General features: G+C 41.2%; 1 protein-coding gene across 1 annotated transcript; it reads left to right on the top strand.

Annotated features, from left to right (window-relative positions):
- Positions 1 to 1,525: 1,525 nt before the first annotated feature.
- On the top strand, positions 1,526 to 24,510 carry LOC310950431 (rap guanine nucleotide exchange factor 5-like; the record flags this gene model as incomplete). The annotated part of the gene is made up of 18 exons (XM_083918238.1): positions 1,526 to 1,705; positions 6,186 to 6,325; positions 7,000 to 7,100; positions 15,154 to 15,232; positions 15,476 to 15,620; positions 15,717 to 15,814; positions 18,259 to 18,289; positions 18,483 to 18,561; positions 20,109 to 20,258; positions 20,617 to 20,714; positions 20,977 to 21,099; positions 21,247 to 21,425; positions 21,674 to 21,764; positions 21,878 to 21,928; positions 22,222 to 22,309; positions 22,472 to 22,536; positions 22,636 to 22,690; positions 23,054 to 24,510. 18 exons carry the CDS (start codon positions 1,526 to 1,528, stop codon positions 23,170 to 23,172), a joined length of 1,872 nt encoding a protein of 623 aa, XP_083774364.1. The 3' UTR covers positions 23,173 to 24,510.
- Positions 24,511 to 26,057: the final 1,547 nt, after the last annotated feature.

Here is a 26,057-nt window from a genome sequence, read left to right as displayed (position 1 = left end):
GCAGCACAATTGAATGGCTTTGGAAGGACCCAGTCAAGCATCACATTGCTGACAGAGGGGGAAAAGATATAACGCTAATAGATAAAGTGTTCATAGAAAGGATTAATGTCCTTGCTTTACCTTGGTCACTACATGTAGGACTGTGCTGGTGCTTCTGTAACTATATTAAGCAGCTGACAAGCTTCATTTAATTAGCAAGTGTCGGACAAGTCAGTGATCTTTAATAAAAAGAGACACTATTCTTGTATAAGGACAAGTTGCAACATCTTAACCAAGCTTTGCTCTTCAGCACCATTCGGGATAAAAACTCCACAGGAAGTGCTTTTAGGGCTTTACCAGAGCTTATTTAGAAAAGCACGCTGGTATTAGGAGTACAACTAAGATGATTTTTGTAGTTATTGTGCTTAAACAGTTAATTAATTGGTTAGTTGATCAACTAAAGAAATCGGCAACTATTTTGATTATGGATTTATTGTTTTTCAAGAAAAAAGCATAACAAATTATTTGGTTCCAGCTTTCCAATGGGACATTTGGATGCTTTTCTTTGTCTTATGTTATAAAATATATGTATTATTGTACTGTTGAAAAGAGATAAGCAGTTTGATATCATCGCCTTGAGAATTTTTCTGACATTTTAAAGATCAAACGATTAAATTAGTTATTGATAAATTCATTCAGATGATTACAGATATGTTAATGGAATAAGACCTAAATATACAAACAGTTTAGTCTATAAAATACTAGAAAATAACTCCTAAAAGAAATCAGAATTATTTAATAATATTATTGAATAAAAAACAGTCCAAAAGCCACGCAGTAGATATCCAATTTAATTTTGTAATATTCGTTACCAAAATTGACATTTTTAAGCCAACCCTTATCGCTGCTCGTAGGAGAAGTTATTGTATTCATTAAAACTAAAAACAGAACAGTTTCATTTTAGTGCTTGTGCCTGAATGACCTTAAACCTCCTCACACGAAATACATCTCCACCCTAACAAGTGTTTGACCTTCCAGTGTAATGTACCCTGCCCAGTCTTCAATCAAGACTCTCTCCTGCTTTCGGGAGATTTTGAAACTTCCTTTTTAGGGCTGACCAGCTCACCAGATGTTTCCTGAACCCACCATGTTCCTAACTCACCCCCCTTCCCAGTGGTGAAAAGCAAGGGAAGGACAGAGAGAGGGGATCTGTCATTCCCTCTCAGGAAAGCCAAGCACAGTGAGAGAGAGAGAGAGAGAGAGAGAGAGAGAGAGAGAGAGAGAGAGAGAGAGTGAGAGAAAGATACCTGGAGTCCAGCTGGTGAAGTATTTTCTGTGCCTCTACGCTACAGAGCTGACCAAGCCATACAACGACTAGGATTTAGTTGTCTCTGTCTCTGTAACTCACCTGGATAGCGCACACAGAAACACACGTACACTCTTTTTTGAGCTGCTAACCTCCTCTTACACTTTTTTTTAAGAGCAGTGTGAGCTCAGAGGCAGGAGTCTTGCCAGTTTTGCCTGGTGACAGTCAGTAGAGCCAGTGATGTCATGGGACTGTGGCCTGAAGTACATGTTCTCCATGTCCCCTGCACTGCAGCAGGGGAGCATGTGTATCCTGAATGACAAGGAGGACCTGTCCAGACTGGAGATGGTCCAGAGACTGGCCAAGGATGGCTGCCGCTTCCTGCAGAACCACAGCAAGGGCCCTGAGAGGACAAGTGAGGTGAGATACACAACAGACTGCTGCAGTCAGAACATTCACTTTTATAAAATATATGCAACCTGGTATAGAACCAAAGCTTCAGTGTGAAATGCTGTACCCTTTGATGTATTTCCCTGAACGGCTATCTTTGGCTCTGTCAGAGAAAACATCAGTCAAGCTGCTTATCAGATAGTCCTCTTTATGTTATTATAAACTCTACTCTATTAACATACTTTATCCTTGAATATTCAGTGAGAGACCCTAACTCAATTTTACTCTGGGCTATACTCGTTGTTTCATGCTTCTCTTGTGTGAGCAATGCGCCTAGGCATCATTTCTCGCAGTCCCTGCAGTGCTCCATCCATCAAACAGCTTTTAATTTGTCGGTTTGACTGTTTTTATTGGCCTCCATACATTTCATAGTCTCTGCCATCCCTGAAGATGATTGTATACTGAGATTCTGTCTTTCAAAAAGCTTTCTTCAATTAAATATACCAAGAAAGTCTCTAGACGGCTGCAAAAGAAGCAGTTATATAGATATATAGAAGACTTAACAATATATTGTAGAGTGCATTGCGATCATTTGCATTTAAATGTACATTGTAAATTCAATGTATCTGTTAAATTCAACATCAGCATCATTACATGATTACAGAAACAGAGTACAGATTTTCTCTATCAGTATGGCAACATCATTGAAAACTTACGTATGGGTACCGAATGCTCAGGTCAGTCTGCACACTTTTTTCAAAACATTACATCATCTTCCAGGGGACTTCTGATTGGCTGACCTGGTGGGCTCAGCTTCTCCCTTCCTGTCAGCTGTATCTGTATGCTGAACTGAGCAACAATGGCAGGAAAAGTTGACGTAAATGGCCAGACAACCATGCCAAGACATTGTATGGGTTTTAGGGTGGATTCCAGTGCATCGAGTCTCTGACCTTTTCTGCAAACACAAGGCTAGATCACCTTATCAATGTTATTCAATATAATGACCTTTCGTCTGCATCAAGCCACTACCAATCTGTCTATGATCAAATGTTACTGCAGCCATATACATCTTTTTTTTACCTTTGTTGTTTTAGTAACTTGCAATTAATATATATATATATATATATATATATATATATACAGTATTTATATTTAAATACACCAATAGCACATGCGTATGTGTTTATGTAATCCTAGAGTTAATGGCCTGAAATGCTGACCTCATATTCAACACTTGACATTAAGTAAAAATATTAAGATTATGTGAGATTATCCGGCGTTGTTTCTAGATTATAGAATGGTTTAAAGTAATCCAATGATGTTACAATACATATACTGTATTACATGTGACTCATAAATGTCTAAACCCAGACATCAGAGAGCTTAGAAATCCGCTAAATCCCAGCTGCTGGAAACAGGGATGCTTAGTATTCGGTAGATTTCACGTTTATAAAAATGTGTGAGAGATTCTGCCGTAGGGACATGATGACTGTTGTGAAATCTCCATAAATTTGAAAGTTCATAATTCATTTTGCTGTAAAAGCCCATTAGGTTTAAATGCAATAGTTCAAAGTTTTGACTTTGGGAATCACTTGTTCTTTTGTCCTGTTACATCACCGCTGTTTTGAATTATTCAGGCATATCAGAAAGTCATCTGTTGTGTTTGATACTTCTCTTACACTTTACATAATATTATTTCATCAACTTTATTCTCCTTTGCTCTGTGCATCTGATTATAACAGAGCTGCTGTTCTCTGCCATTGCACGAAGATTAAAAAAACATATTTTACATAACATACACATACTCTTGTTTACAGTATATTATTAGCACAGGAATTTCAGCTAATTACTATTGGAGATGACGAAGTGCATCTGCATCAAAGGGTTCTTTGAAAAGAACACTGATGTGTGATTCTTTGGTTTTTCTCATCTTCCAGTTTTGTATGATTCACACTCTTCTTTGAGAGGAATTAAGTCCACAATATGCAATATGTCAGGACTGACACATCCCAGGTCCTGTGAAGTGTTCCATACCATACATGCCAGACCTGCTGCAGCAGCACAGAGACATGCAGACAGAAAGTGTCCCTGCAGCCAGCGGAATGCATCTGGAACCTGGAAGAGAAATTAAAGTGTTTGGGGGGGACATGACTTTGTGCAGATGCCTGATAAGTAGTGTTTACTCTTCTGCTGACGGTGTCCATGTAGGAGGACTTTGGTGGTAGCTAAGAGTCGAGGTCACCTCTAGGCTGGGGTAGGAAATGTGTGTCCCAGTGCTCAGTCTCATTACAAGCATGCACTCTAAAGACTTGATTGGGGTTTTTTTGTAGGACAGTGGTAACCACAAAGCCCAGTAGTGGCCCTGCAGCATCGAAGGCAAGATCAATAATTCATTGTGAGGAAAGGTTTGTTTTCTGTTTGACCCGTAAACAGTACACTGAGTTTCTCTGTTAATTAGAGTCAAGAATTCAACTTGCCTTGCTGTTGGGCTTAGTCAGACAAAAACAGTGTACTTTGATTGAGCTAAAAGCACAGTGTACGTCACGTCTTGATAAAAATAGAGCCACCTTTTTTTCCCCCAAGAACCAGGAAGCTAATCAGTGCAGCCTTCCCTTTCTGGGAATTTTCTAGTTCTTTGCTTTTCGTCACGTCCCTAACCTGACGTCATACCCTAGGTTCTGTGACAGGATAATACACGATAATACATGAAAGTACATGAAAAACAATGTTTATGCATTCATGCGTGTGCATGTATGTTTATATTAAGATAAAGATTCAAGATTCAAGATTCAAGAAGCTTTATTTATCCCGAGGGAAATTATTGTGCAACAGTTTCGATACAAAGGAGGAAAAGGATCAGAGTAACAATAAGCATAAACATAAATCAAATCAAAATAAAGCTAACGTCAGATAAATCAAGCAATGAACCAAGTGTGACAGAGTGCAACAGACGTCGTGGTTAAGCGTAGGTATATACAATATACAACAATACGCAGCGTGCAGTTTAGCAGCAGATTGAAATAAAATAAGTACAAACTAAATAAGTGAGAAGGAGCGATAAGTTATAAGTGTTAAAAATGTTAAAAATGTGGCAGCATGTCCTACAAAACTAAGTGACAGTATGGCACAGTGGAGTGTAGCAGCATTTCGTACTTAAGTAAGTTACAGTAAACCACAGTGAAATGTAGCAGCATGTCCTAAAGCACAGTAAGTGTATCAGCAGATAGTTACAGTAAACCATTAATAAATAAATAAAGTGAAGAAATCAGTTCACAAGTTGTTACTTTAACAGACATGTACTTTGCTAAATCATGAATCACAGCACTGAAGGAACTGCCCACAAACATTTCCATTAATGGTCCTTTCTGAGGCTTTGAAAACATTTCTGCTGTTTATAGATATCCCTGCAGGACTGTTTAATGTCAATGCTAAAAATGTGGCTCACCCAGTGATGGACAAAGTTGTGTGAGCTTGTTTGTATGTTGTGACAATGCATTCATCCGTATGTGCACTGCATCTACATTATGTCTGTTTATGCATGTATGTCCACAGATAATAGATAAGTGTTAATATGCCAGGAAGTCATGCTTAACTGAAGGATGCTTCTCTGCAAAAGGCAATTAGGGCAGAAAACAGCAACCGCTTCTAGTCTGTCTGCCTGGCTAATTGCATGCACAGAGGCTTCTGTTGCATTGACTGATGGCTGAAGAGAGTAAGGGGGAATGGTGGTGGTGGTTAGCTGATGCAGGATGCATGTGCGTGCACCCTACAGTTAACTCCTCATTAAGACCAATATTTCTGATCCAGACCCTCCATTGTCAAGCAGCTACCAGACATCTTTATAATTCAAAGATGCTGCAACAAGCCATTTCTTTTTTAATGTAGGGTTAAATTAATTCAATTTAGATACATCAGGCTGGAAAAATGTGTGAATGCCCATGTAAAGGCATCACATCAGTCAAACTACGGTATGAACAAAAAATCTCATTCTTTAAATTTCAGCTTCCAGTGGCACTCTAAGTGGATGAATGTGCTTCCTGATTATATTTGCTTAGTAGTATCTTTTAATATGCTGTAAGAAATATTATGAGAAAATATTTTTTATTATAAGTCGATTAACCGATTAGTTGGAAAATGATTCAATATCAATTAATCATTTAAACTGAAACTCTGAAGACAGAGTGAGTTTAAACTAAACCATTGTAGGTGTGCAGAGTTTAAGCCAATGACAGCTTGAAAACAGATTGTCTCTAGACACCACCGCTAGTTTAATAGGCTCTACATAGGAATTGGTAATTAAAATGTGTGCGGGTCTTTTATGTTAATCCCTGAATGGGCTCCACTGATAAGGACTGAATAATGATATATGGAAATTCTCTTTCATTTACAGTGCTGGCTTTGACAGTATTATGATGGAAATCAGTCGTGATTTGTGTGAGTGGAAGAAAATACAGGGGAATCTCCTTGGTGATAACACACTCCCTCCCTCCCTCCTTCTTTCTGTCTCCAGCTCCAAAGTGACGAGGCAGTCCGCGTGTGTCTGAGGGAGAGGGGCCACGATGTGCTGGTTCTCCAGAGAATATCGTCAGAGCAGCCAGCCCTCTCTGCATCGGCGAGGGGAGGAGGGAGAGAGGAGGCGAGGAACAGGAGGTAAGCCTCTCCCCTCCTTCCTAGATTCCCTCCCTCCCTCTCTCCCTCTCTGTTTCTCTCCCTCAGCACTCTCCCTCTCATCATTCTCCGTCGCTGTCTCTCTGGATCACACACACTCACTCACTCACACAGGCATTCTTACATCACAACTCCCAACACATAAATCACTACATCAAATACATATAAGTGAGCAGCATGGGACTGTGAGGCATAGCTCTGCTGTGCTGCCTTCCCATTCAAGTCATTCAGGAGCTTTTTCAGCCGTGAACATACCGGGATACCTCAGTGGACTCCAGGCTGTAGGCAGGTGGATGGATGGATGGGTAAAAGGGGCATGCAGCAGTAACCACGGCAACATTGCCGGTGTGAGGGCACAGGGACTCTGCAAGGATGGGATCTCGGCCACAGCCCCTGAACCATCAGCAGGAGGAGGGCAGACTGCTGCACGCCGCCTTGGTGGAGCAGGAGGAGGACGATGATGATGAGGAGGGCTCCGAGGAGAGCAGCTGTGACAGCACGAGCCGGGCAGAGCCAGTGACGATGCCCACCTTTGACGTCCCCTACTTTCGCTACATAGACGATGAGGGGACAGAGGGAGAGGAGGAATGGAGCAGCAGTCGCTCTCTGTCCTCTATTGAGGAGGACTCGTCCACTGACTCTGTTGTGTCTGACAGGTACATGGTGGTATCAGGGACCCCAGAGAGGATCCTGGAGCACTTGCTGAATGACCTGACACTTGATGACGACCAGGGGACTACACAGGGCAAAGAGTCAGGTCAGCATGTACACTTTAAAGTCCTTGTTGTCCTTTGTTTTTTTTTTTTGTTTTTCAGTGTGTGAATAAGCATTTTTTTTGTTTTTTAGAGAGCAGTGTAGAAAAAACGTTCACAAATAAATTGAAGTTTTGCACAGATCTCAGTGTGCACAGGTTATCTTCTATTGTATTTTAGAGAATAAAAATTAAACATAGGAGAATATTATACATTGTTAAGATGGTGTGCTTGTGCAGGTCCACTGATATTTCTGTGTGTTTTGTGAAAGAAAGATAGAAAGGGAGGGACAGAAATAACTCCCTTTACTTTCCGTTTCACTCTCTACCCTCTCCATCCCTCGCTTTCTTGCAGAGGAGCTGGGACAGCAGGCCCCTCTGGGCAATATTACTGGGCTAATCATGTTCTATCATTTCCAGAATAGCTCTCAGTTTGAGCCATTTAAAAGCCTGTGACAAAGATAAATGTTGCTCATATCATTTGAGTAATGTTGTATCGGACTGCGTGACAAGCAGTCCAGCCTCACAGCAGCGACAAATGAACACATTTCCCCTATCCCAGCAGGTATATGATAATGTGACACTGTTGCCAAGGCAGAGGAGACTCTGTTAGATTGAAAGATTGTTCGAGGAGAGATGATGATTGAGAGCCACAGCACAGTCAGACAAGCAGAGGAAAAATGCTAAATTGAAAGACTGTATAGTGGAGAAAAAAGAGGAAACAAGGAGGGAAGAAAAAAGGGTATGCAGATTCTTCCTGGGCGATGATCACAGATGATCTCTCATCGGGATGGAGTCAGGCTAACCCCATACCAGAGATCATTACTCATTTTGATGAGGGAAGGAATGAAATTGATCTAAATGTCCTCTGGGGAGATGTGCCTGCATTTGGAAGATGGTGCATTTTACATGCACAGTAGAGTTTTGTTTAATGTTTAATCCAATATGTTATTGCTATAATTGAGCATTTAATATTGGTGTCAAGTGAAACGTTGAGCTAAATTAGCGGGCAAGTGGGTAAGATATCCCCCTATTCCTTTATTTGGCGTATTCACCCTAACCTTTTAGCTAATATCCTATGGTTTCTGTAGGCAGTGTGTTGTAGATGAATCATTCACTATAGGTAGCCATGGACCAGAGCAGACTACTGAGGGATATCCCAGGGTCAAAGAGTCTTGATCTGCACTCAGTGAAGTTTGATAGTCTGACTTCTGCTGGCCTGTCTCTCTCTCTCTCTCTCTCTCTCTCTCTCTCTCTCTCTCTGAATAGTGAAGCTCTGTATGCTCTAGTGCTACTGGTAAGAGTGCCCTTGGAGGTTTAGCACCACGAGAGGCATGATAGCACAAGATCCTTGATTTCATCAAAAAGAGATTTATTTGAACATCCACCAAGCTGCCTTGTCTGGTCTCCCTCTCAAGGATGGCTCAAAGAGTCTTTGCAGCAACATGACTGATGATTGCAGCAGGTTATTGATGTTGTGTTTATGACTTGCATGCTGTACAGCACATTAGGAAGCCAATTTCATCTCATCGTGGTAGCACTTTCTTCCATCTATACTCAGTACACAACATTAAGAATGCAAAGGAGCTTTCTGCAAGAGATGGCACTTTTCTGGAGGCACCACAGGCAAGTTTGGGGCTAAGCAAATGTGGATCACTTCAGCAGTCAATACAGTTGAGCTCTAACATTATATGCTATTGCTTCCTTCTGTGGGCTAGCATTGTGGGTAACATTCACAAACGTTCAGTGTTGACTTCTTTCATTTGGCCAATCTTGCCCAATCTCTGAGTACAGCTATTGATTCTTGCTCCGCACAGATTCTGCACTCTGCCAGTTCTGAAAAGCATATAATGGAACATGTTGTGTTCTTAATGAGACAATTTTCCAGCTCTTTTACAGATGCGCGATGTGTGGAGATGTTGATGCTTATTTGTAGTGAAGAAAACATCACATTAAACAAGTGGATATAACATTCAAAGTGTCTAAACACATAATAATTTAAAACTTTTACACAAAGAAGATGTCTTTTGACGCCGGTAAGTGACAGATTAACATGCTTCTTTCGAAGGCCGCATTGATCAATTTTACGAGCACTTATTGAAATGCAAAAAGGATTGGCAGGTGAATTGACAGTTTGATTGATTTCACAGGAGACTGACAAGCTCGATCAATAATTCCATTCTGCATATCCTCTGAAAAGGAAACTACATTTATTTTGGCTTGAGGATTCTGGGTGATAGAGCACTAAGCAGCAGCGGAGAAGCAGCTCATGACAGGTCATGGTATGTCGTGAGGAGTGGCTGATCACAGCTAAGGAGCGTTGTTCGGCCCGGGGCGAAGCAGAGCTATTATGATTATATGTTTAATATTTGATGTAATGTTGGAACCTGTACTAAGCTGTAATAACAAATGCTACCAGCCTGGCTTTGTGGTCATTCAAAGAATCAATCAATCAAGCAAGTAGTCATCAAATATTGATATTTGAAAGTTATAGAGATTCTTATTTAAATAGATTTGGTAACACGTGAGGACCTCTCCGGGAACCATCACCTTATCATGGTGGAGAGGTTTGTGTGTCCCTTTGAACCTGAGGGCTGTATTGTCTGGAGCCGGGTGCTCATGGTACCCTATTCTCTGGAGTTGCCCAGGGTGTGAGGCGCCGGGCGGGTGTGGGGATACTCACAAACCCCCGGCTGAGCGCCGCAGTGTTGGAGTTTACCCCGGTGGACGAGAGGGTCGCCTCCTTACGCCAGCGGGTGGTAGGGGGGAAAACTCTGACTGTTGTTTGTGCATATGCACCGAACAGCAGTTCAGAGGATTTGGCCTTCTTGGAGACCCTGAATGGAGTCCTGCATGGGGCTCCAGTAGGGGATTCCATAGTTCTGCTGGGAGACTTCAACGCCCACGTGGGTAATGATGGAGACACCTGGAGAGGCGTGATTGGGAGGAACAGCCTCCCTGATCTAAATCCGAGTTGTTATTAGACTTCTGTGCTAGGCACATTGTCTATAACGAACACCATGTTCGAACATTAGGATGCTCATAAGTGTACGTGGTACCAGAGCACCCTAGGCCAAAGCTCGATGACCGATTTTGTGATCGTATCATCTGATCTGAGGCCGTATGTTTTGGACACTCGAGTGAAGAGAAGGGCAAAGCTGTCAACTAATCACCATCTGGTGATGAGTTGGGTCAGAGGATGGGGGAATATTCTGGACAGACCAGGTAAGCCCAAAAGAGTAGTGCGGGTGAACTGGGAACGTCTGGAGGAGGCCCCTGCCCGAAAGGGTCTTCAACTCACACCTCCGGCGGAGCTTTTCTGGCATCCCTGTGGAGGTATGGGGCATTGAACCGGAGTGGGCAATGTTCAAAGCTTCCATTGTTGAAGCTGTAGCAGTGAGCTGTGGCCTCAAGGTCTTAGGTGCCTCAAGGGGTGGTAAGCCTCAAACACCGTGGTGGACACCGGTGGTCAGGGAAGCAGTCCGACTGAAGAAAGAGGCCTTGCAGGATATGTTATCCCAGAAGACTCCGGAGGCAGTTGGAAGGTACCGATGGGCCAAAGGGCTGCTGTGTCAGAGGCCAGGGGTACGCTTTGTCACCAATCCTGTTCATGATTTTCATGGACAGGATATCGAGGCGTAGTCATGGTGGGGAGGGGTTGCAGTTCGGTGGCCTGAGGATCTTGTCTCTGCTTTTTGCAGATGATGTGGTCCTGATGACATCATGAGTGTGAAATGGCTGGGATGAGGATCAGCACCTCTAAATCTGAGGCCATGGCTCGCAGCAGGTAACCGGTGGATTGCTTACTCCAGGGAGGTAATGAGACCTTATCTCAAGTGAAGGAGTTCAAGTACTCTGGATTTTGTTCACGAGTGAGGGGACTATGGAGCGTAAGTTTGGCCGGGGAATCGGAGCAGCTGGGGCGGTATTGCAGTCGCTTTAACGCACTGCAATACCGAAAAGAGAGTTGAGCCGGAAGGCAAAGCTCTCGATCTACCGGTCAATCTTCGTTCCTACCCTCACCTATGGTCATGAAAGCTGGGTCATGACCGAAAGAACGAGGTCGCAGGTTCAAGCGGCCGAAATGGGTTTTCTCAGGAGGGTGGCTGGAGTGTCCCTTAGAGATAGGGTGAGAAGTTCAGCCATCCGTGAGGAACTCGGAGTAGAGCCGCTGCTTCTTTGTGTTGAAAGTAGCCAGTTGAGGTGGTTCGAGGATCTAGTAAGGATGCCCCCCGGGCGCCTCCCTAGGGAGGTGTTACAGGCACGTCCAGCTGGGAAGAGGCCTGAGGGAAGCCCCAGGACTAGGTGGAGAGATTATATCTCCACACTGGCCTGGGAGCGCCTCGGGATCCCCCGTTTGGAGCTGGTTAATGTGGCCCGGGAAAGGGAAGTTTGGGGTCCCCTGCTAGAGCTGCTGCCCCCCGCGACCCAACCCAAGATAAGCGGTTGAAGATGAGATGACAAATGAGGTGAACACGTGAGGATCACATCTCTGGTGCATTGTGAGGCCATTCATAGTGAATTATAATGCATTTCTAATGCTTCATGACTACAAATCATGCTTTTCGATGCACTATATCATTATGACTTATAGTGAATTATGAGGTTCAAGTGTCTTATGGATGCGCTTGACTAGTTATAAACTAGAGGTTGACTGATGAGGTTTATAATACATTATGACTACCTTTGCTCACCTATACAGTACACACCTTAACAATCAGCTGTAGTATAGACTTATGGTGTGCCCACAATAAAACTGGGCTGCCTGCACATGGTGAGGCAATTGCAATGGAACGTAGCCTACCCTAGCAGCTAGCATTCGCTTTTGCTTTATGCTAAAGGGTTAGGCTAGTTCGGATTCACCAAAATTACACAATAACACCAAGAAACTAACCAATCGAGGCTGCAGCAGAACCAGCAAGGACTCTGGTGGCTTTTAAGAGAGCATAGAAAACATCTTCCGTTCCCTGTTCAAGGTAGTGATACTGAACTGTGCAAAGGAATTAGATACCATAGTCATTGCATGTGGTTATTATATCACAGCTATAATACGCTTCAGATTTCCCTGCATCCTACATTCACTTCTCTGATCCAGGCAAACTATTGATAACTGAACATTTGAAATAAAAATAATCTAATGTGTAGATGTGATAAATGTTTTTGGGTCAGTGAGGCAAACACATTTTCTGCCGAACTGTTTGGATTAATCTGCTCTGCAGGACATTCCCTGCCTTTTTGCTGGGAAAAACGTGAGAATATGACTTTAGGTTGTGAAATTAAATATTTATTCTGCTTTTCCAACTTCAAAAAACTTGCAATGTACAGCCTCGGGAGTGGAATATAAGCTGTTACTCACGAGAAAGTGTTCCAGTTAAGATAATTTGGAGAAACACACAAATACAGTGTGACTGAGTAATGGATAGTGTGCGCATGTGCGTGTGTGTTTGTGTTTTTGTGTGTGTGTGTGTGTGTGTGTGTGTGTGTGTGTGTGTGTGTGTGTGTGTGTGTGTGTGTGTGTGTGTGTGTGTGTGTGTGTGTGTGTGTGTGGGTGGGTCGGGTATCTTTTGCATGTTGTTTTTCTGGCTTTGGATGAAGGTGCGTTACTGTATTCTTTTATGGGAGCTACATGTGTATGAGTGAGTAACCTCTCATAAGCAGTGAGTGATGTATCCACAGCTGCTCTGCTGCGGATTAACATAATGATGTCAGGGAGTCCTGTGGACCAGAACGCACACAAAGACCCTGGCAAGCCAGTGTGAAATTAAAAGGGAGAATTTACAATTCTGGGTATGAGGCACACTTACAGAAGGTTGAGAGGAGGCTGGCCCTAATAGGATTTGTAAAGCTTTTTGTGTGCGGCAGGGCAAAATGTCTTGGAGGTACTGTCCTTCTCTTTCGCTTTATGCCTTGAACATTTGTTGTAGTGTCCTTTTATGTCAATTTCTAAAACACACTTCAACAGCTTGTTATAATGTTCAGCAAATAATAACTTAGATCTGAAAGAGAGATTCTGGTAGAAATAGACTTTGCATATGATTTTAAAAATAACCTATTACATAAAGGGAGTCTTTTAGTCTGTTTATCACAGTAAAAATATAGGTCTTATAGGTCCCATATTGTAAAAAGTGGGATTTCCATGTCTTTTGTCATTATAAAGCAGATCAAGGTGCTTTATAAATACTGTGAAAGTATTAAAACGCACATCCACTGAGACATTTTTGTCTTTATCTCTAAACTAGCCATCAGGACCTATGTACGGTTGTGATGTCACAACTATACTATATACAATGCCTTGAAAAAGTATTCATACCTCTTGAACTTTTTCACATTTTGTCACTTTACAACCACAAACTTAAATGTATTTTATTGAGATTGTATGTGATAGACCAACACAAAGTAACACATAATTGTGAAGTGGAAAGGAAATTATACATGGTTTACAAAAATGTAAGCAAATAAAAATCTGTAAAGTGTGGTGTGCATTTGTATTCAGCCCCCTCTACTCTGATATCCCTAAATAAAATGCAGTGCAATCAGTTGCCTTCAGAAGTCCCCTAATTAGTCCACCTGTATGTAATTTAGTTTCAGTATAAATACAACTGTTCTGTGAAGGCCTCAGTGCTTTGTTAGAGAACACTAGTCAACAAAGAGCATCATGAAGACCAAGTCAGGGAAAAAGTTGTGGACTGTATAGATAGAACGTGCCACTACAGTGCCGTTACAGTCATTCCCCAGCTGCAATGATGGTGCAAAGATGCAGAAAACAAAGATGCTGAAGACTGTGAATATGCTGACTAATCGGAGCAGACTTGGGTTTTTCAGGAGGGGGCTTCAGAAAGAGGGTGAATACAGATATATTCAAACGGACAGTATGAGAAAATGTGTTTTTTGAACATTAAACCTGGGGGTAGGCAGTTTATTTTTGGCATTGTTGGGCAAAAAAATCCATAATAATCTTTCATCATAATGTAATTCAAGTGTTCTGACAGAAAACTAGACTTCTGCACCTCCTCTTGGATCTGTTTTCAGGCTTTAGTAAATCAAGTCCATGACAGGAAACTTTGGACTATCACAGGCCATTTCATAGAGAGCTTTCCTATTGGCTTAAGACAGAGAGGGGAGAGAGAGAGAGAGCGAGAGAGACACTTTTAGTTACATTTTACCTACTGCAGCCTTAAAGCATGGAAACATGTTCCAGAAGAAACCCAAAATAGTAAAAGTATGAAGCTAAATTTGAGAAAAATATGTACGTTTTAAATGTTGCAATAATGTAGACTGTCCATGTCATGTTATGGGAGCATGTCAAAGTGAGCTGACGATCTATTTGACTAGCTTTGATTTAATCCATTAACAGACACACTAACCCATGTGCAACCTTGGGAAGAAACCACACATTAGGATGAAGGATGATGAAGCATTATTAGATTGCTTTTTTTTCAGTTTGCATAAAAAAAACATAGACTCCATCAGAGGTCAGAGAGAGTAAACTGACACATTATTGGCTTATCTTTACTGATACAGCCTGAAATGGCGAATGTGTGAGATTGAAGATAAAGACAGTAAAGGCTTGTTTGAACTTGTTGGGGCAAAATGGAACAGAGGAATCTTAAGTGGTTTCAGCAGAAGAGATTATCTAAGACTGACCATGAAGAATAATGTGCCATTGAAATGTCTCTGCTCAGTGCTGGTTAACCAATATGTGACAGCAAAGAATGAGCTCTCCTTCTGGTATTATTAAGATGGAATAGGAAAAGTTGAAGCCAAGTCAGAGCCACCTCTTCAATTAAAAGCAGAGGCCTACTGTATGTGCAACTCAGTGAACATTAATCATACAGTTGTCAAAGTCACCGGTGTACCTGCTCTCCAGCATCCTGTAACTGGTATTCCTAATGAGGCTGTGTGTGTAGGATTTATATAATGGGCTGAAGTTTCTCTCTTCGGTGAGATATCTTGTTTATTTTAAATAAATCCATTGAATTATATTATTATAAATCCATCTGAACTATTTCTAAAGTTATATTACAACAAATAATTACCAATAATGTGTTTCTCTTTGCAGATACACTCCTGGATGATTTTCTGCTGACCTACCCGGTGTTCATGTCAACCAGTGATTTATGTCAGGCTCTGCTGGGACAATATCCTTGAACGCAGGAACGTTATTACAAAGATTCACCAATAATGACCCTTTTTGTGTGACACGACAGACAGACATAGGTATTTCATACAAAAACACGACTGCTTTATTGAGTCAAAGCCACTACACTTTCACTCGACTGTGTTCATCCAGCCGTCTCTCTTGCCGTCTCTCTCAAATCAACATCACACACACTTGCTTTACTCATGCTTCATATTACGCTGTTGACTTAACTGAATCTCACCTATTGCGCCAAGCGAGACAGAGGGAAAGAGGACAGAAAGGAGACACTGGAGGGGAAACGAAAAGTCCTGCACCTGGTGTCACAGTGGACAGCCCTGTGCAAAGACTTCCTGAGGGATGACGAGCATGTCAAAGTATTCATGAAGGTAGGAAATACAAGGTTCAAGGAAAAGGAAAAGGTTGGAAGCTGGGTGTGGGAGTTGAACTTAACGGGAGATATGAAAATTGACATTTCCTTCCAGACTTTGTATCGCTACATGTTGGATGATCTCTATGAGCACCCATCCCTGGAGAAGGAAGTGAGGGAGCTTCAGAAGCTGTACCAGCTGCATCGCAGACAGTGAGTGACCGTATGATAACTTACTCCGTCAATAGAAGTCTTAGACACAGGATAATTCAATATGTAGTTACAGTGATTATCTATAAAATGAAGGAAAAAAATAATGCAATGCGAGTGTGCGTGTATAACAGCGAGCATGAACGTTGGGGGTCCGAAAAGAAGCAGAGACACTAGCTGGTCTCTGAGTGCAGAGAAAGAGCTGCTTCTCTACTTGGTGCCTTTATTTAGCCTCTCGTCAATGAATGCATTCAGAGACCGAAGAGTAATTGCAGTGTTCTGGGTTGTTATGCACAGAAATATGAAGGTCATGGGGTTCTTCATGTTGAATCTCCAAAATTGAGGAAATTCGGGAATTTTGACCTTTAATGGCAAACTTTTGTCACTTTCTACTACTACTACTGGACTTAATTTCAATCAAATGTCCATGTATTGTAAAAACACGATGTTATACATCATTATGGCTTCTAATTTACTATGTACATATTTATTATCTGTCTGTGTATCTCTTTTTATATAGTATAATGTGCAAACAATGTGTATGTTAAGCCACACCACATACCCGTACACATATGTACTATAGTACACACATACTATAGTTAACATTTACTACCAAAGGGGCGGTCTCTAGCTTTACTGGTAGAGCTTGCACCCCATTTTGGCTAAGTCCTTGGCAGCGGGCAGATTCAACCGACCCGCCGTTAGGGGTTGGATCAGGCTGTAATTTCTCAAAATTTACTCGGGCTTGAATCAAATTTTGGTTTGTGCATATTTTCAGGATATCTATTCAACTTACACAGGGATAAAAATAAAAAAAAAGCAGTGGAAATTCAGGTTGCTGTGGCTTGGGTCGGGTTTGGACATAGACACAATGATGCACATATGCAAGTTATTGCTTGAGCATAAAACTGGACTAAGGAGCCTTAGCTTTTAAAACTGTGTATGTATAGACAAGTCATTCTACAGTATGTACTGTATATATAACTTTCAATCAAATATATTACTTAAAGTGGAACTTTTGCTTAACTAGCAATCTTCTGGGTTAATGAAAAATTAGCATCACGTTGCTCTTTGACGTTAATGCGTAAACAACCCCCAGTCACCAAGCACACTGCCACACCCATGTCCCCCTTCCCCTCCCTCAACCACTGCCTCCAATCAGATCTTCTCCCTGGGGATGCTCCAACCTGCTGCCCATCAGAAACCAGTGCAGATAATTCACCCTGACTCTGCTGCCATTATCTGGGCCGTCTTTATTCATGTTTATACTCACAACACCCACTCCTTTTAAGCAGCGGACTTTGTGGGGGTGTTAATAATGACATGCTCTATTATTTATGAGCTTTTCACAATCAGGCTCCCCGCAGTGGAGGACAAGGTTGACTGCTCTGTGGCAATATGCTGCCGAGTGAAAAGCTTAAAGGTGTCAATTTTTTATAGAAGGAAGACGCATTTTGTCCTTTGCTCCAATCAACCTCCATCTGGTCTTTGTTCTAAAAAATATCACTTCACATGTTTCTAAAGCTTTGGAATCAAACACTACTCCTTCTCTTGCACTATCTGATGTGGCGTTATAATTCACAGAGCTCATTAAGCAAGAGAGGGAAATACAGTAGATCACAAGCTCTGTTTTGACAATACAGTGGGAATCAGGTTTTTCATTAGCGCAGGACTACTGCTGGCCAGCAAGAGGGGATCCCCTAGGGCAGGCTTTGTGCCAACACGCCTATTGTGATGCAGAGCCCAGTAAAAGCTGAGGGATGATAATGGACAGGGGGGTATCCATCATGCTAGCCCAGCCTAACTGATGAGAAGGTCTAAAATCTACAGAGCACTCTAATCTTGCATGATCTTAAATAATGGACTGAGCGCTGCAGAGGAGTATATATATGTATGTTCATTCACGTTACCTTGATTATAGAGTGGTGAAGTTGTTTTTGTACTTGACGTAGTTTCAGCATAAGCGACATCACCAGATTTTTTTTAAGGACAAAGCACTGAATGGTTTAGGACCAAAATACATTTCAGATCTTCTGCTCAGCTACGAACCATCCAGACCTCTCAGATTGTCTGGGACAGGTCTGCTCTGTGTCCCCAGAGTTAAAACTAAACATGGAGAGGCAGTGTTTAGTTTTTATGCACCACAAATCTGGAACAAACATCCAGAAAACTGCAGGTCTGCTGCGTCTCTGAGTTCTTTTAAATCAAGACTGAAGACTTTTCTGTTTGCAGCTGCTTTTCAGTAAACTGCACTGAAACTTCTCTAACTGTAACTATCTTCTATATGTTTTAAATAACATTTTATGTGGATATAAAACATAAATCTTTTATGCATTTTTTTTCCCCAATGGTTTTCATGTAAAGCACTTTGAATTACCCTGTTGTTGTATTGTGCTAAACAAATAAACCGGCCTTGCCTTATGATGTATTTCTTCTTCTTTTTCCAGAACGGTTGATGAATATTCCCCTCAAAGAAAGGTGAGCGAAAAGACACTAAGACAGAAAGAAATTATTAAACAGAGCTGCCTGCCCACTTTGGCAAACTAGATTGGGTGTCGCTATTGTAATCAGATTTCCTCCTAAAGACATTGTTCTGTAGTTCTAGCGGAATGCCCACACTGTTCCCAGACAATATGAATGTGTCAAAATCCACCTATTTCCCTTCTTTTAGAGCAAAGCACTTTTCCACCAATTGAGCCTGAAAGAGAACGGGCTCCAGACCAGAAGCCCACAGAAGGAGACCAAGGAAGGTAAATGTCATAAAACATGGCATTCTTCTCACATTCCTGCAGTCATAGGTTGTTTCCAAAGCTGTCGAGAGGAGACTTTTGCTCTGAATAGTCGAACAATGGGAATCTTTCCAGGGAAAGAAACAGAGAAGGTTTGACAATGCAAATTCCTGAGTCATGACTAATGAGTTCCTATTGTCTTATTGTGGTAAGTGTTTGTAAGTGCTTATTTTAAAGGGCAGGTTCACTCAAATAAAAAGAAAAAAACTGATACCTCCCATGATATCTAGCCATGCAGATAGCCTTTACAATATCTGCTGAGGTTAACTGAGACTGCCCTCCCAGAAAAAAATACTCCACAGGTTGTTTGTACAACAAAAAGTTTATTACTATCTATATTTATGTTTATTGTGGCTATGAGAGCAAATGAGGAAGTCAAGTGAAGTAGTAAAAAGAGCGACAAAGTCCGCGTCATGTGGAGGTCGGAGTGCATGGATGCGTCACCCAGCAGACGGTTGTTTGTGTCCTGTGTGTAACCAGATGTTAAGGTTGACTTATTTCAAGTTAAGTTACGTGGGTAACAACATTACACTACATTAGGTATTTCACTATGTCACATATACTTATGTACAGTACTTAACTGAAGTTTCGTAACAAACATACTTATTTTAACCCAAACTATGTATTTTTAACCAAGGAGTTTTGTTGCCTAAACCTAACCTAACTGTGCAACCGTTACATTTAGATATGAAGACATGCTGAACTTCTTTCACCAGAAGACATGCCGATTTAGTATACTGTATGCTGCTGTGGGTCGTATTAGAGGGTAGGAACAAACAACCTATGTGATCATTTGGGTTTGAGATATCCATCTAAGAGGTTTCTGCCTCCAGATAATCCAATTCTTCACTTTGAATGATTTTCATTTGGACCATCCGTCCATCCCAGCAATGCCACAGTCCTCATTTGATCACTGAGTGGTTACACTGGAACAACTGAGTCATTTGCTTTGCTCAGGGTCACCTTATCAATAAGGGGCCGCCCTCTTCTATTTGTTACTTCCCGTTTTTTCAGAGACGGCAGCAGGTGACTTAATGAATTGGTTTTGTTCTGGCTGAAAGTGTTCTAAATGCTTATATGCTAATAACCTGCTGTAGTTTGTGTCTGGAGAGAAGATGTTTTACACCAGCTCTCACAGAAAAACAGGAAACTAAGATCCACAGGGGCCTCAGAAGCTCCAGGGAGAGGTCACTTACATTTTGGTCATTTGATTATTTGAGATATTGTAGGAAAATGGCACCAATAAGATTTTAAGGTGATTCCTGCATTATTAGCTAGTCATGTGGCCTTGTGTCATAATCTAGTTTCAATGTAGACGCCATGATGCCATTTATTATTTAATGCAGCAGCACCTGACTACTGGTGTGTCTCTTGTTGTATATGAAAGCTATTATGTACTGTATAGTCTGCTGCTGCTTTGGTGATTGGGTACACACTCTGCATAGCAGGATTTGCACTGAGACTTCTATATTGTACCTTACTGAAACAATATTTTCTCTGTGTTACAGTGTTGTGTCATGTCTACATTACCATGGACTCGTACCTGAGTATAAGGACCCATGCTGGGGAGGTGGCCCAGGAGCTGCTGCAGGCAGTGGCAGAAAGGATGGATGTCCCACTGGGGGAACTGGTGCTAGTGGCTGTCACTTACCCTGGAGGTAGCAGTCGAAAGAAAATACCCATGAAAAACTTGTCATATAACATTTTAATTTCTCACAATATTTCATACTTGTGTTGTATTTTCTTTAATATATTGAGCCCAGACATGAGACTGTAATCAACAGAGCTGACCTAAAAATCTCCCCAGTGACAATTCCAGTTAAAAGGGAGAAGCATTTACAGTCCAGTAATATAAAGTCAGAATCTGTTATCAGTGACTGAAGTGACTAGCCACCTCAGAGTGGAGCCTGGCACAGCAAGTCTTATCTCTTGCTACTGATAGCTGCTCACACGCTGCCTGACAGATTTTTAATGGTATTCTGCTGTTTCTGAGTCATATGTTTTCTCCCCCTGCAGGGAGGCTCCTCCTGCAGCCTCAGGACAGAGTCTTCTCTGATTCTTTACGACCAGTGGGGAGGCTTCATGTGTGCAGGAAGGACCTGGGTGAAGTCCTGGTAAGAATACCACTGATATGGTTCATAGCAAAAACATACTCTACATATGCTGTGGTGTCAAAATAGTGACCTTCATACAAACACCTTCATACATCAGCTCAGAAGCAGTGAACAACCGCTGGTTAGAAGCCTCAAAACGCCATTGTCCGTACAATTTATAAAAATCTGCTAACATGGAATAACCTCTGCCTTTGAATGTTCATAAATAAACAAAAAACCTGGCCCGGATGTTGTCATGTTTGATATTGTTTTCCCTCTTCAGAACCCGTTCACAGACAACGCAGAGCTGCAACAGAGGACGGCTCGCATGCTCAGTTTAAACACGTGGGATGTGGCTGTTGCGCTCACTAACTTTGACTGGACCATCTTTGAGTCGATACACGAGGTTTGTCCCACACGTTGAATGCTCTTGGATAGTTTGTTGTCTTTAAAAAAGTGTCTAAACTGTCTTAAAATGGCCTGCTCTGCTCACGTGTCTTAAGTGTCTTAAAATGGCCTGCTCAGCTCACAAGCGTATTTTGTTCTTTCACAGCAAGAACTCGTCTATTTCACCTTCAGCCGCCACAGTAGCAGTAGCCACACTGTGGCTTTGGAGCTGCTGCTGCAGCGCTGCAATGAAGCCCAGCTGTGGGTGATGACCGAGGTTCTGCTGTGCCCAACGCTCTGCAAAAGGGTCCAACTCATCAAGAAGTTCATTAAGATTGCTGCCCAGTTAGTAGCTTTACTCACATCCTTCGGCATTAAGATCATAGATTAATTGATTGTAGATCTTACTGTATATACACTCCAGTTTCAAACACTATTGGCCAACAGCATTTCAGTCTTTCGGGTGAGATATTAAGACTCACACAGGGATGCTGCCCCCTCCAGTGGTAGATCAATAAACTGCATTTGTGTGTGTGCTGTCGAGCTGTGCCCCTGCAAGAGACTGAACTGTGTGCTCCATTGATCTTTTCTAGCTGTAAAGCACAGCGGAACCTCAACTGTTTCTTCGCCATTATAATGGGCCTGAACACTGCAGCTGTTAGCCGCCTTAGTCAGACATGGGAGGTAAGATTGGCTTTTTTAATTCTCCTTTTTCATCTGTGCCACCTTTTTATAAAGGTGTTTTATATAGGCATAAGTACAAAGTATTAAAACAAATCCTGTTATTGTCTCTGCAGAAAATTCCTGGGAAATTTAAAAAGCTGTTTTCAGAGCTGGAGACAATTACAGTAAGTGTAATTCATGGCACGTGCTGTGTACAGTACATTGTATATGCATTAGAAATTAAACAATGAATACATTAATCCATTGTAACAGGGAATACAAACCTGTGGTTCAGTGTGAATGAGATAAAACAAACAGATGTTTTTTCATTTGGAACCATCAGGTGAAACACCGGGTCTTTTTAGATGATCATTAGTCTCTTATGCTGCCAGTTCAGCTAACAAAGCATGCTTGCACAGGCACACACACATTTATCCTCAGAGAATCGCACTGATTCGTTTTGAAAATGTCTTCACAGGATCCTTCACTGAACCACAAGGCCTACAGGGACTCCTTCAAGAAGATGAAGGCACCAAAGATCCCCTTCCCTCCTATGCTACTGAAAGGTGTGCTCATTATTCCGTCACTTCAGTACCCAACACCTCTGACAGTAAAGCGCTCTGACATACTGTATATCCATCAGACATATATGGCATGTAGAAAACAAACAGACCTCAAATACGTGTTAGATAAAACGGAAAAAAAAATAGAGTTGTATCTGTTTTTAGACATTACGTTCATTCACGAAGGCAACAGGACGTTTCATGATAACCTGGTCAATTTTGAAAAGCTGGTGAGTTCATGAACCCTTTTTGCATCTGCAAAGTATACATAACAGTAATGCTCAATTTTTTTAAGGTCTAATAAAGCCCGTGTCCATCTTTATTTCCAGCACATGATAGCAGACACAGTGCGTCTCATACGGCAGTGTCAGAAAGATCACATGGGTCAGTATTCAGATCACTAAATTACTCATTTTATGGTGTTAGATAATCAGTGTTTTGGAGTCTGACCTACTTATAATCAGTGTTGTCATGCAATTTTTAATAAACTGAAAAAAGTGTCTGTCTTTGCAAGGTCAGTAACCCCCCATAACATCCCTGCATGTTATAAGTTGAAAGTTGCAAAAATATCAAAGGGAAAGTGAGCTAAAGACATGAAAAGTTGATATGAATTACCTTTTTTACATAATTCGATTACTATTATTATTTTTACAAGGCTGTGAAAACGTCACAAAAGTGCATGTTCATTTAGTATGTATGATTATCCTGGATGCTGCTGTCTTGACTTTCCAATCTCTTTCCCTCCAGGTAATGGCATCACCCAGAAGAGCAGCTCAGAAGTGCGAGCCTACATTGATTACCTGCATATCATCGACAATCAGCAGACTCTGTTTGAACTGTCCCACAGGCTAGAGCCACGTGCTTAGAGAGCAGTTCTCATCGCACTTCCCACTGTGTCAGCCAGGCTGTCAGATTGCCAAGGAACAATCTATCCCCGTCTCATCTATCTCTCAGGACTCACTCAGCAATCAAGAGGGCACTGCATGATCCTGGCCGAACACAGGAGGGGGCCGCTCAATCAGGAAACTCTCACTAGAGACACTAATGCGCAGAAAAAAGACTTTGGTTAAATGCATAAATGTTTGCGTAGATCCACAACAGTGTTACTGATCTAAAAGGCCTGAAAGCTGCTACAGTGCCAGCAGTTCAACTCCAGTCTTGCGCTGCCTGGCGGCAAGAAAACATATGGATGTCTAGATCGGCAGGTCTAACCCTGCTGTTCCTGCTATTACTTTCTTACAGAAGGCAGAGGTTGGCAGGTGTAGAGCTGTTCTATGATACAACACCTCCCCCTTGTGGAGAATCAGCAGCCTGCAACAAGCGTTTGTTTCCCATCTAATGAAAAGCTAAAGAAAATGTAAAGCGTTGAGCACTGAAGTTCAATACCGACCTTGACAACGGGGCCACATATTAGCCTTTTCCAGAGCTGTTTACCACATGAACCACATCACATAAAGTGATTTGAGATGCAGGTGCACTCATGATACTGTGCATCTTTTTTGTATTTTCACTGTGTTAAGATCTGGCAGAAGTAGGTTGTTTTATCAGAGTTAACCAAAGAGTATTTCAGTCCTATATTGTACTTCAGAGTTCAACACGATCCAGATGTTCTCTTCGCCAGATGCAGGTTGGACATGCTGTCACTAAGAAATCAGTAGTGTATGCGCAACCAGCTGAAACAAGATGACAGAAAATGGTGAAAATGATTGTTAAATATTTAACATTTTCATCTATTATTTTCATTACCTATTTTTACATTGCAGTTTTCTGTTGTTTAACCATAAAGTGTATTAGATGAGGCAATTCAGATGGTGTTCGTGGAGGACATTATAGATTTGGTGTGGGTGTGATGGAAAAGTGGTGTTTCCCGTGTGTGAGTTATAATTATGTGTGTTTGTGCCAAATAACTTAAAGAAAAACAAAAAACTCCATTCACAGTAATGCTTCTTGCTCATCTTTTTAGAAGCATAAGGATCTCCATGTAGTTGAGCTGTGGACAATCGGTTATACAAAGCAGCAGACTCACACGAATACATCTGTATTGGTCTTTAAAGTTCAGGTTAAAACACAATACAGTGCATTTTGCCATCCAGACAGTCTTTGAATAGTTGATGTTTGATATCGGCTTTAGCTCTACGGTGCTCAGAGTACTAAAAATGATCATTTGAAAAACTTATCAGACATGGTGACTCACAACAACCACGATAACCCTTTTTCTGCTTCCTTGTTAAGACAAATACTGCTGCTCACAGTATTCATTTTGTCCTAAATGTGTGGATAGTTATTGTAGTGGCAAAATAAGTCTCATTGTGTTTTTGGGTGAACTGTCCCTATAAGTAAAGAGCAATAGCATAATCAAGTAGAGTACTACAGCACCTTCTGGACAAAAAAAATAGAGAAAGGAAGAAAAAAAGAAGCCATTTGCTTATGTACAGTGTGTATTTACACTACTGTATACAATTGTATAGTGTGTACTTATAGAAGATAATGTACAGTATTTATTCTCTGGATTGGTCAATCGAAAATTCTCACTTTTGCCGTGAGGTTAGGCTATTTTAAGTAGGCATTGTGAAGTGTTGTCTATGGAATTTTTCATTATATTTTTGGAATTTAATTTGTGTATTTTAGATTTTAAAGCCCACAGTAAGTGAAAATGGAGAGAAAAATGGTTTATCTTTATCTTTCTGATTTGTAATTTCATTTGTATCATCAACAATGTACAGTTGATTATATTTATACTGCACATATATGTTTTAATTCTGGATACAGATATTTATTTATTTCAGAATTATTTATTTGTTCCATTAGTTCAGTTTGATTTAAAAAAAAAAATTTGTACCCAATGTTTTGGCTGGTCTGCATGATATGGCAGACCATGGATTGACCACCAGTGTCAACTGTGCATGCAATAAAATTGTTTTCATCATCGCAAGTTTGGTTATTGTGAAAGATAGATATTTACATATATAAGATGGTGACTTTCAAAAAGAAGCAAGTGGTAATTCTTTCCCCAGTAATGCTCTGGTTATAGCAAATAATAAAATCATTGCAGTATAGTAAGTTTGGAGACTGATTGTAATGTCCATGTTTGATTTTTGGTTTTAATCAAACAGACATGACTTATAGTAATGTCATGATAAAAGTGCATCTAGGAAACTACAAACAACCGATTCAGCAATAGCACAAATGAAAACGAAGGGGCCATTGAATGCAGAAAAGTTAGACGGTCTAGTTTGCTCAATATGTGCACAAACACAGGCACTTACTGGCACAAGGAGGGTAAAAAGACATGCTCGTCTGCATTGAAATGTGTTTCGTGTTTGGCACCAAGCCAAGCATATTCAATTTTCTCCCGTTTTGTTTGTTCAATTGCTCCAATCTTTTCTTCTTTGAAAGAAAAAATATATTTATGATCACCTTTCACATTAAATGGTTTCATCTGCCCTCTAATTAAATTTCCAGTGAAGCTTTGCTGCCTCTCTGTGGCTGCATGAGTACTTCACAGTTTGTGCGTATGTATTTGTTAATACTGTATGGACCACTCACGTATAACGCAAATGCCTTTAATTATTTAATAATTGAATATTCTGCTAAATAATATTGCGCTTAAAGGTCCAAGACTGTAAACAGTTAAACGGGGAGATTTCCATGTCTTTTTAAAATTCTAGAGCAGGTCAGGGTGCTATATAAATACTGTGAAAGTATCAAAGCTCAAATAAACAGAGAAAAGCACACGGCCGGTATTCTGTGC

This window comes from Echiichthys vipera, assembly GCF_963691815.1.
Source record: "Echiichthys vipera genome assembly, chromosome: 8".
Taxonomy (NCBI): Eukaryota; Metazoa; Chordata; class Actinopteri; order Perciformes; family Trachinidae; genus Echiichthys; species Echiichthys vipera.
Note: the sequence above shows the minus strand (reverse complement) of the source record. Positions and strands in the feature narration are given on the sequence as shown.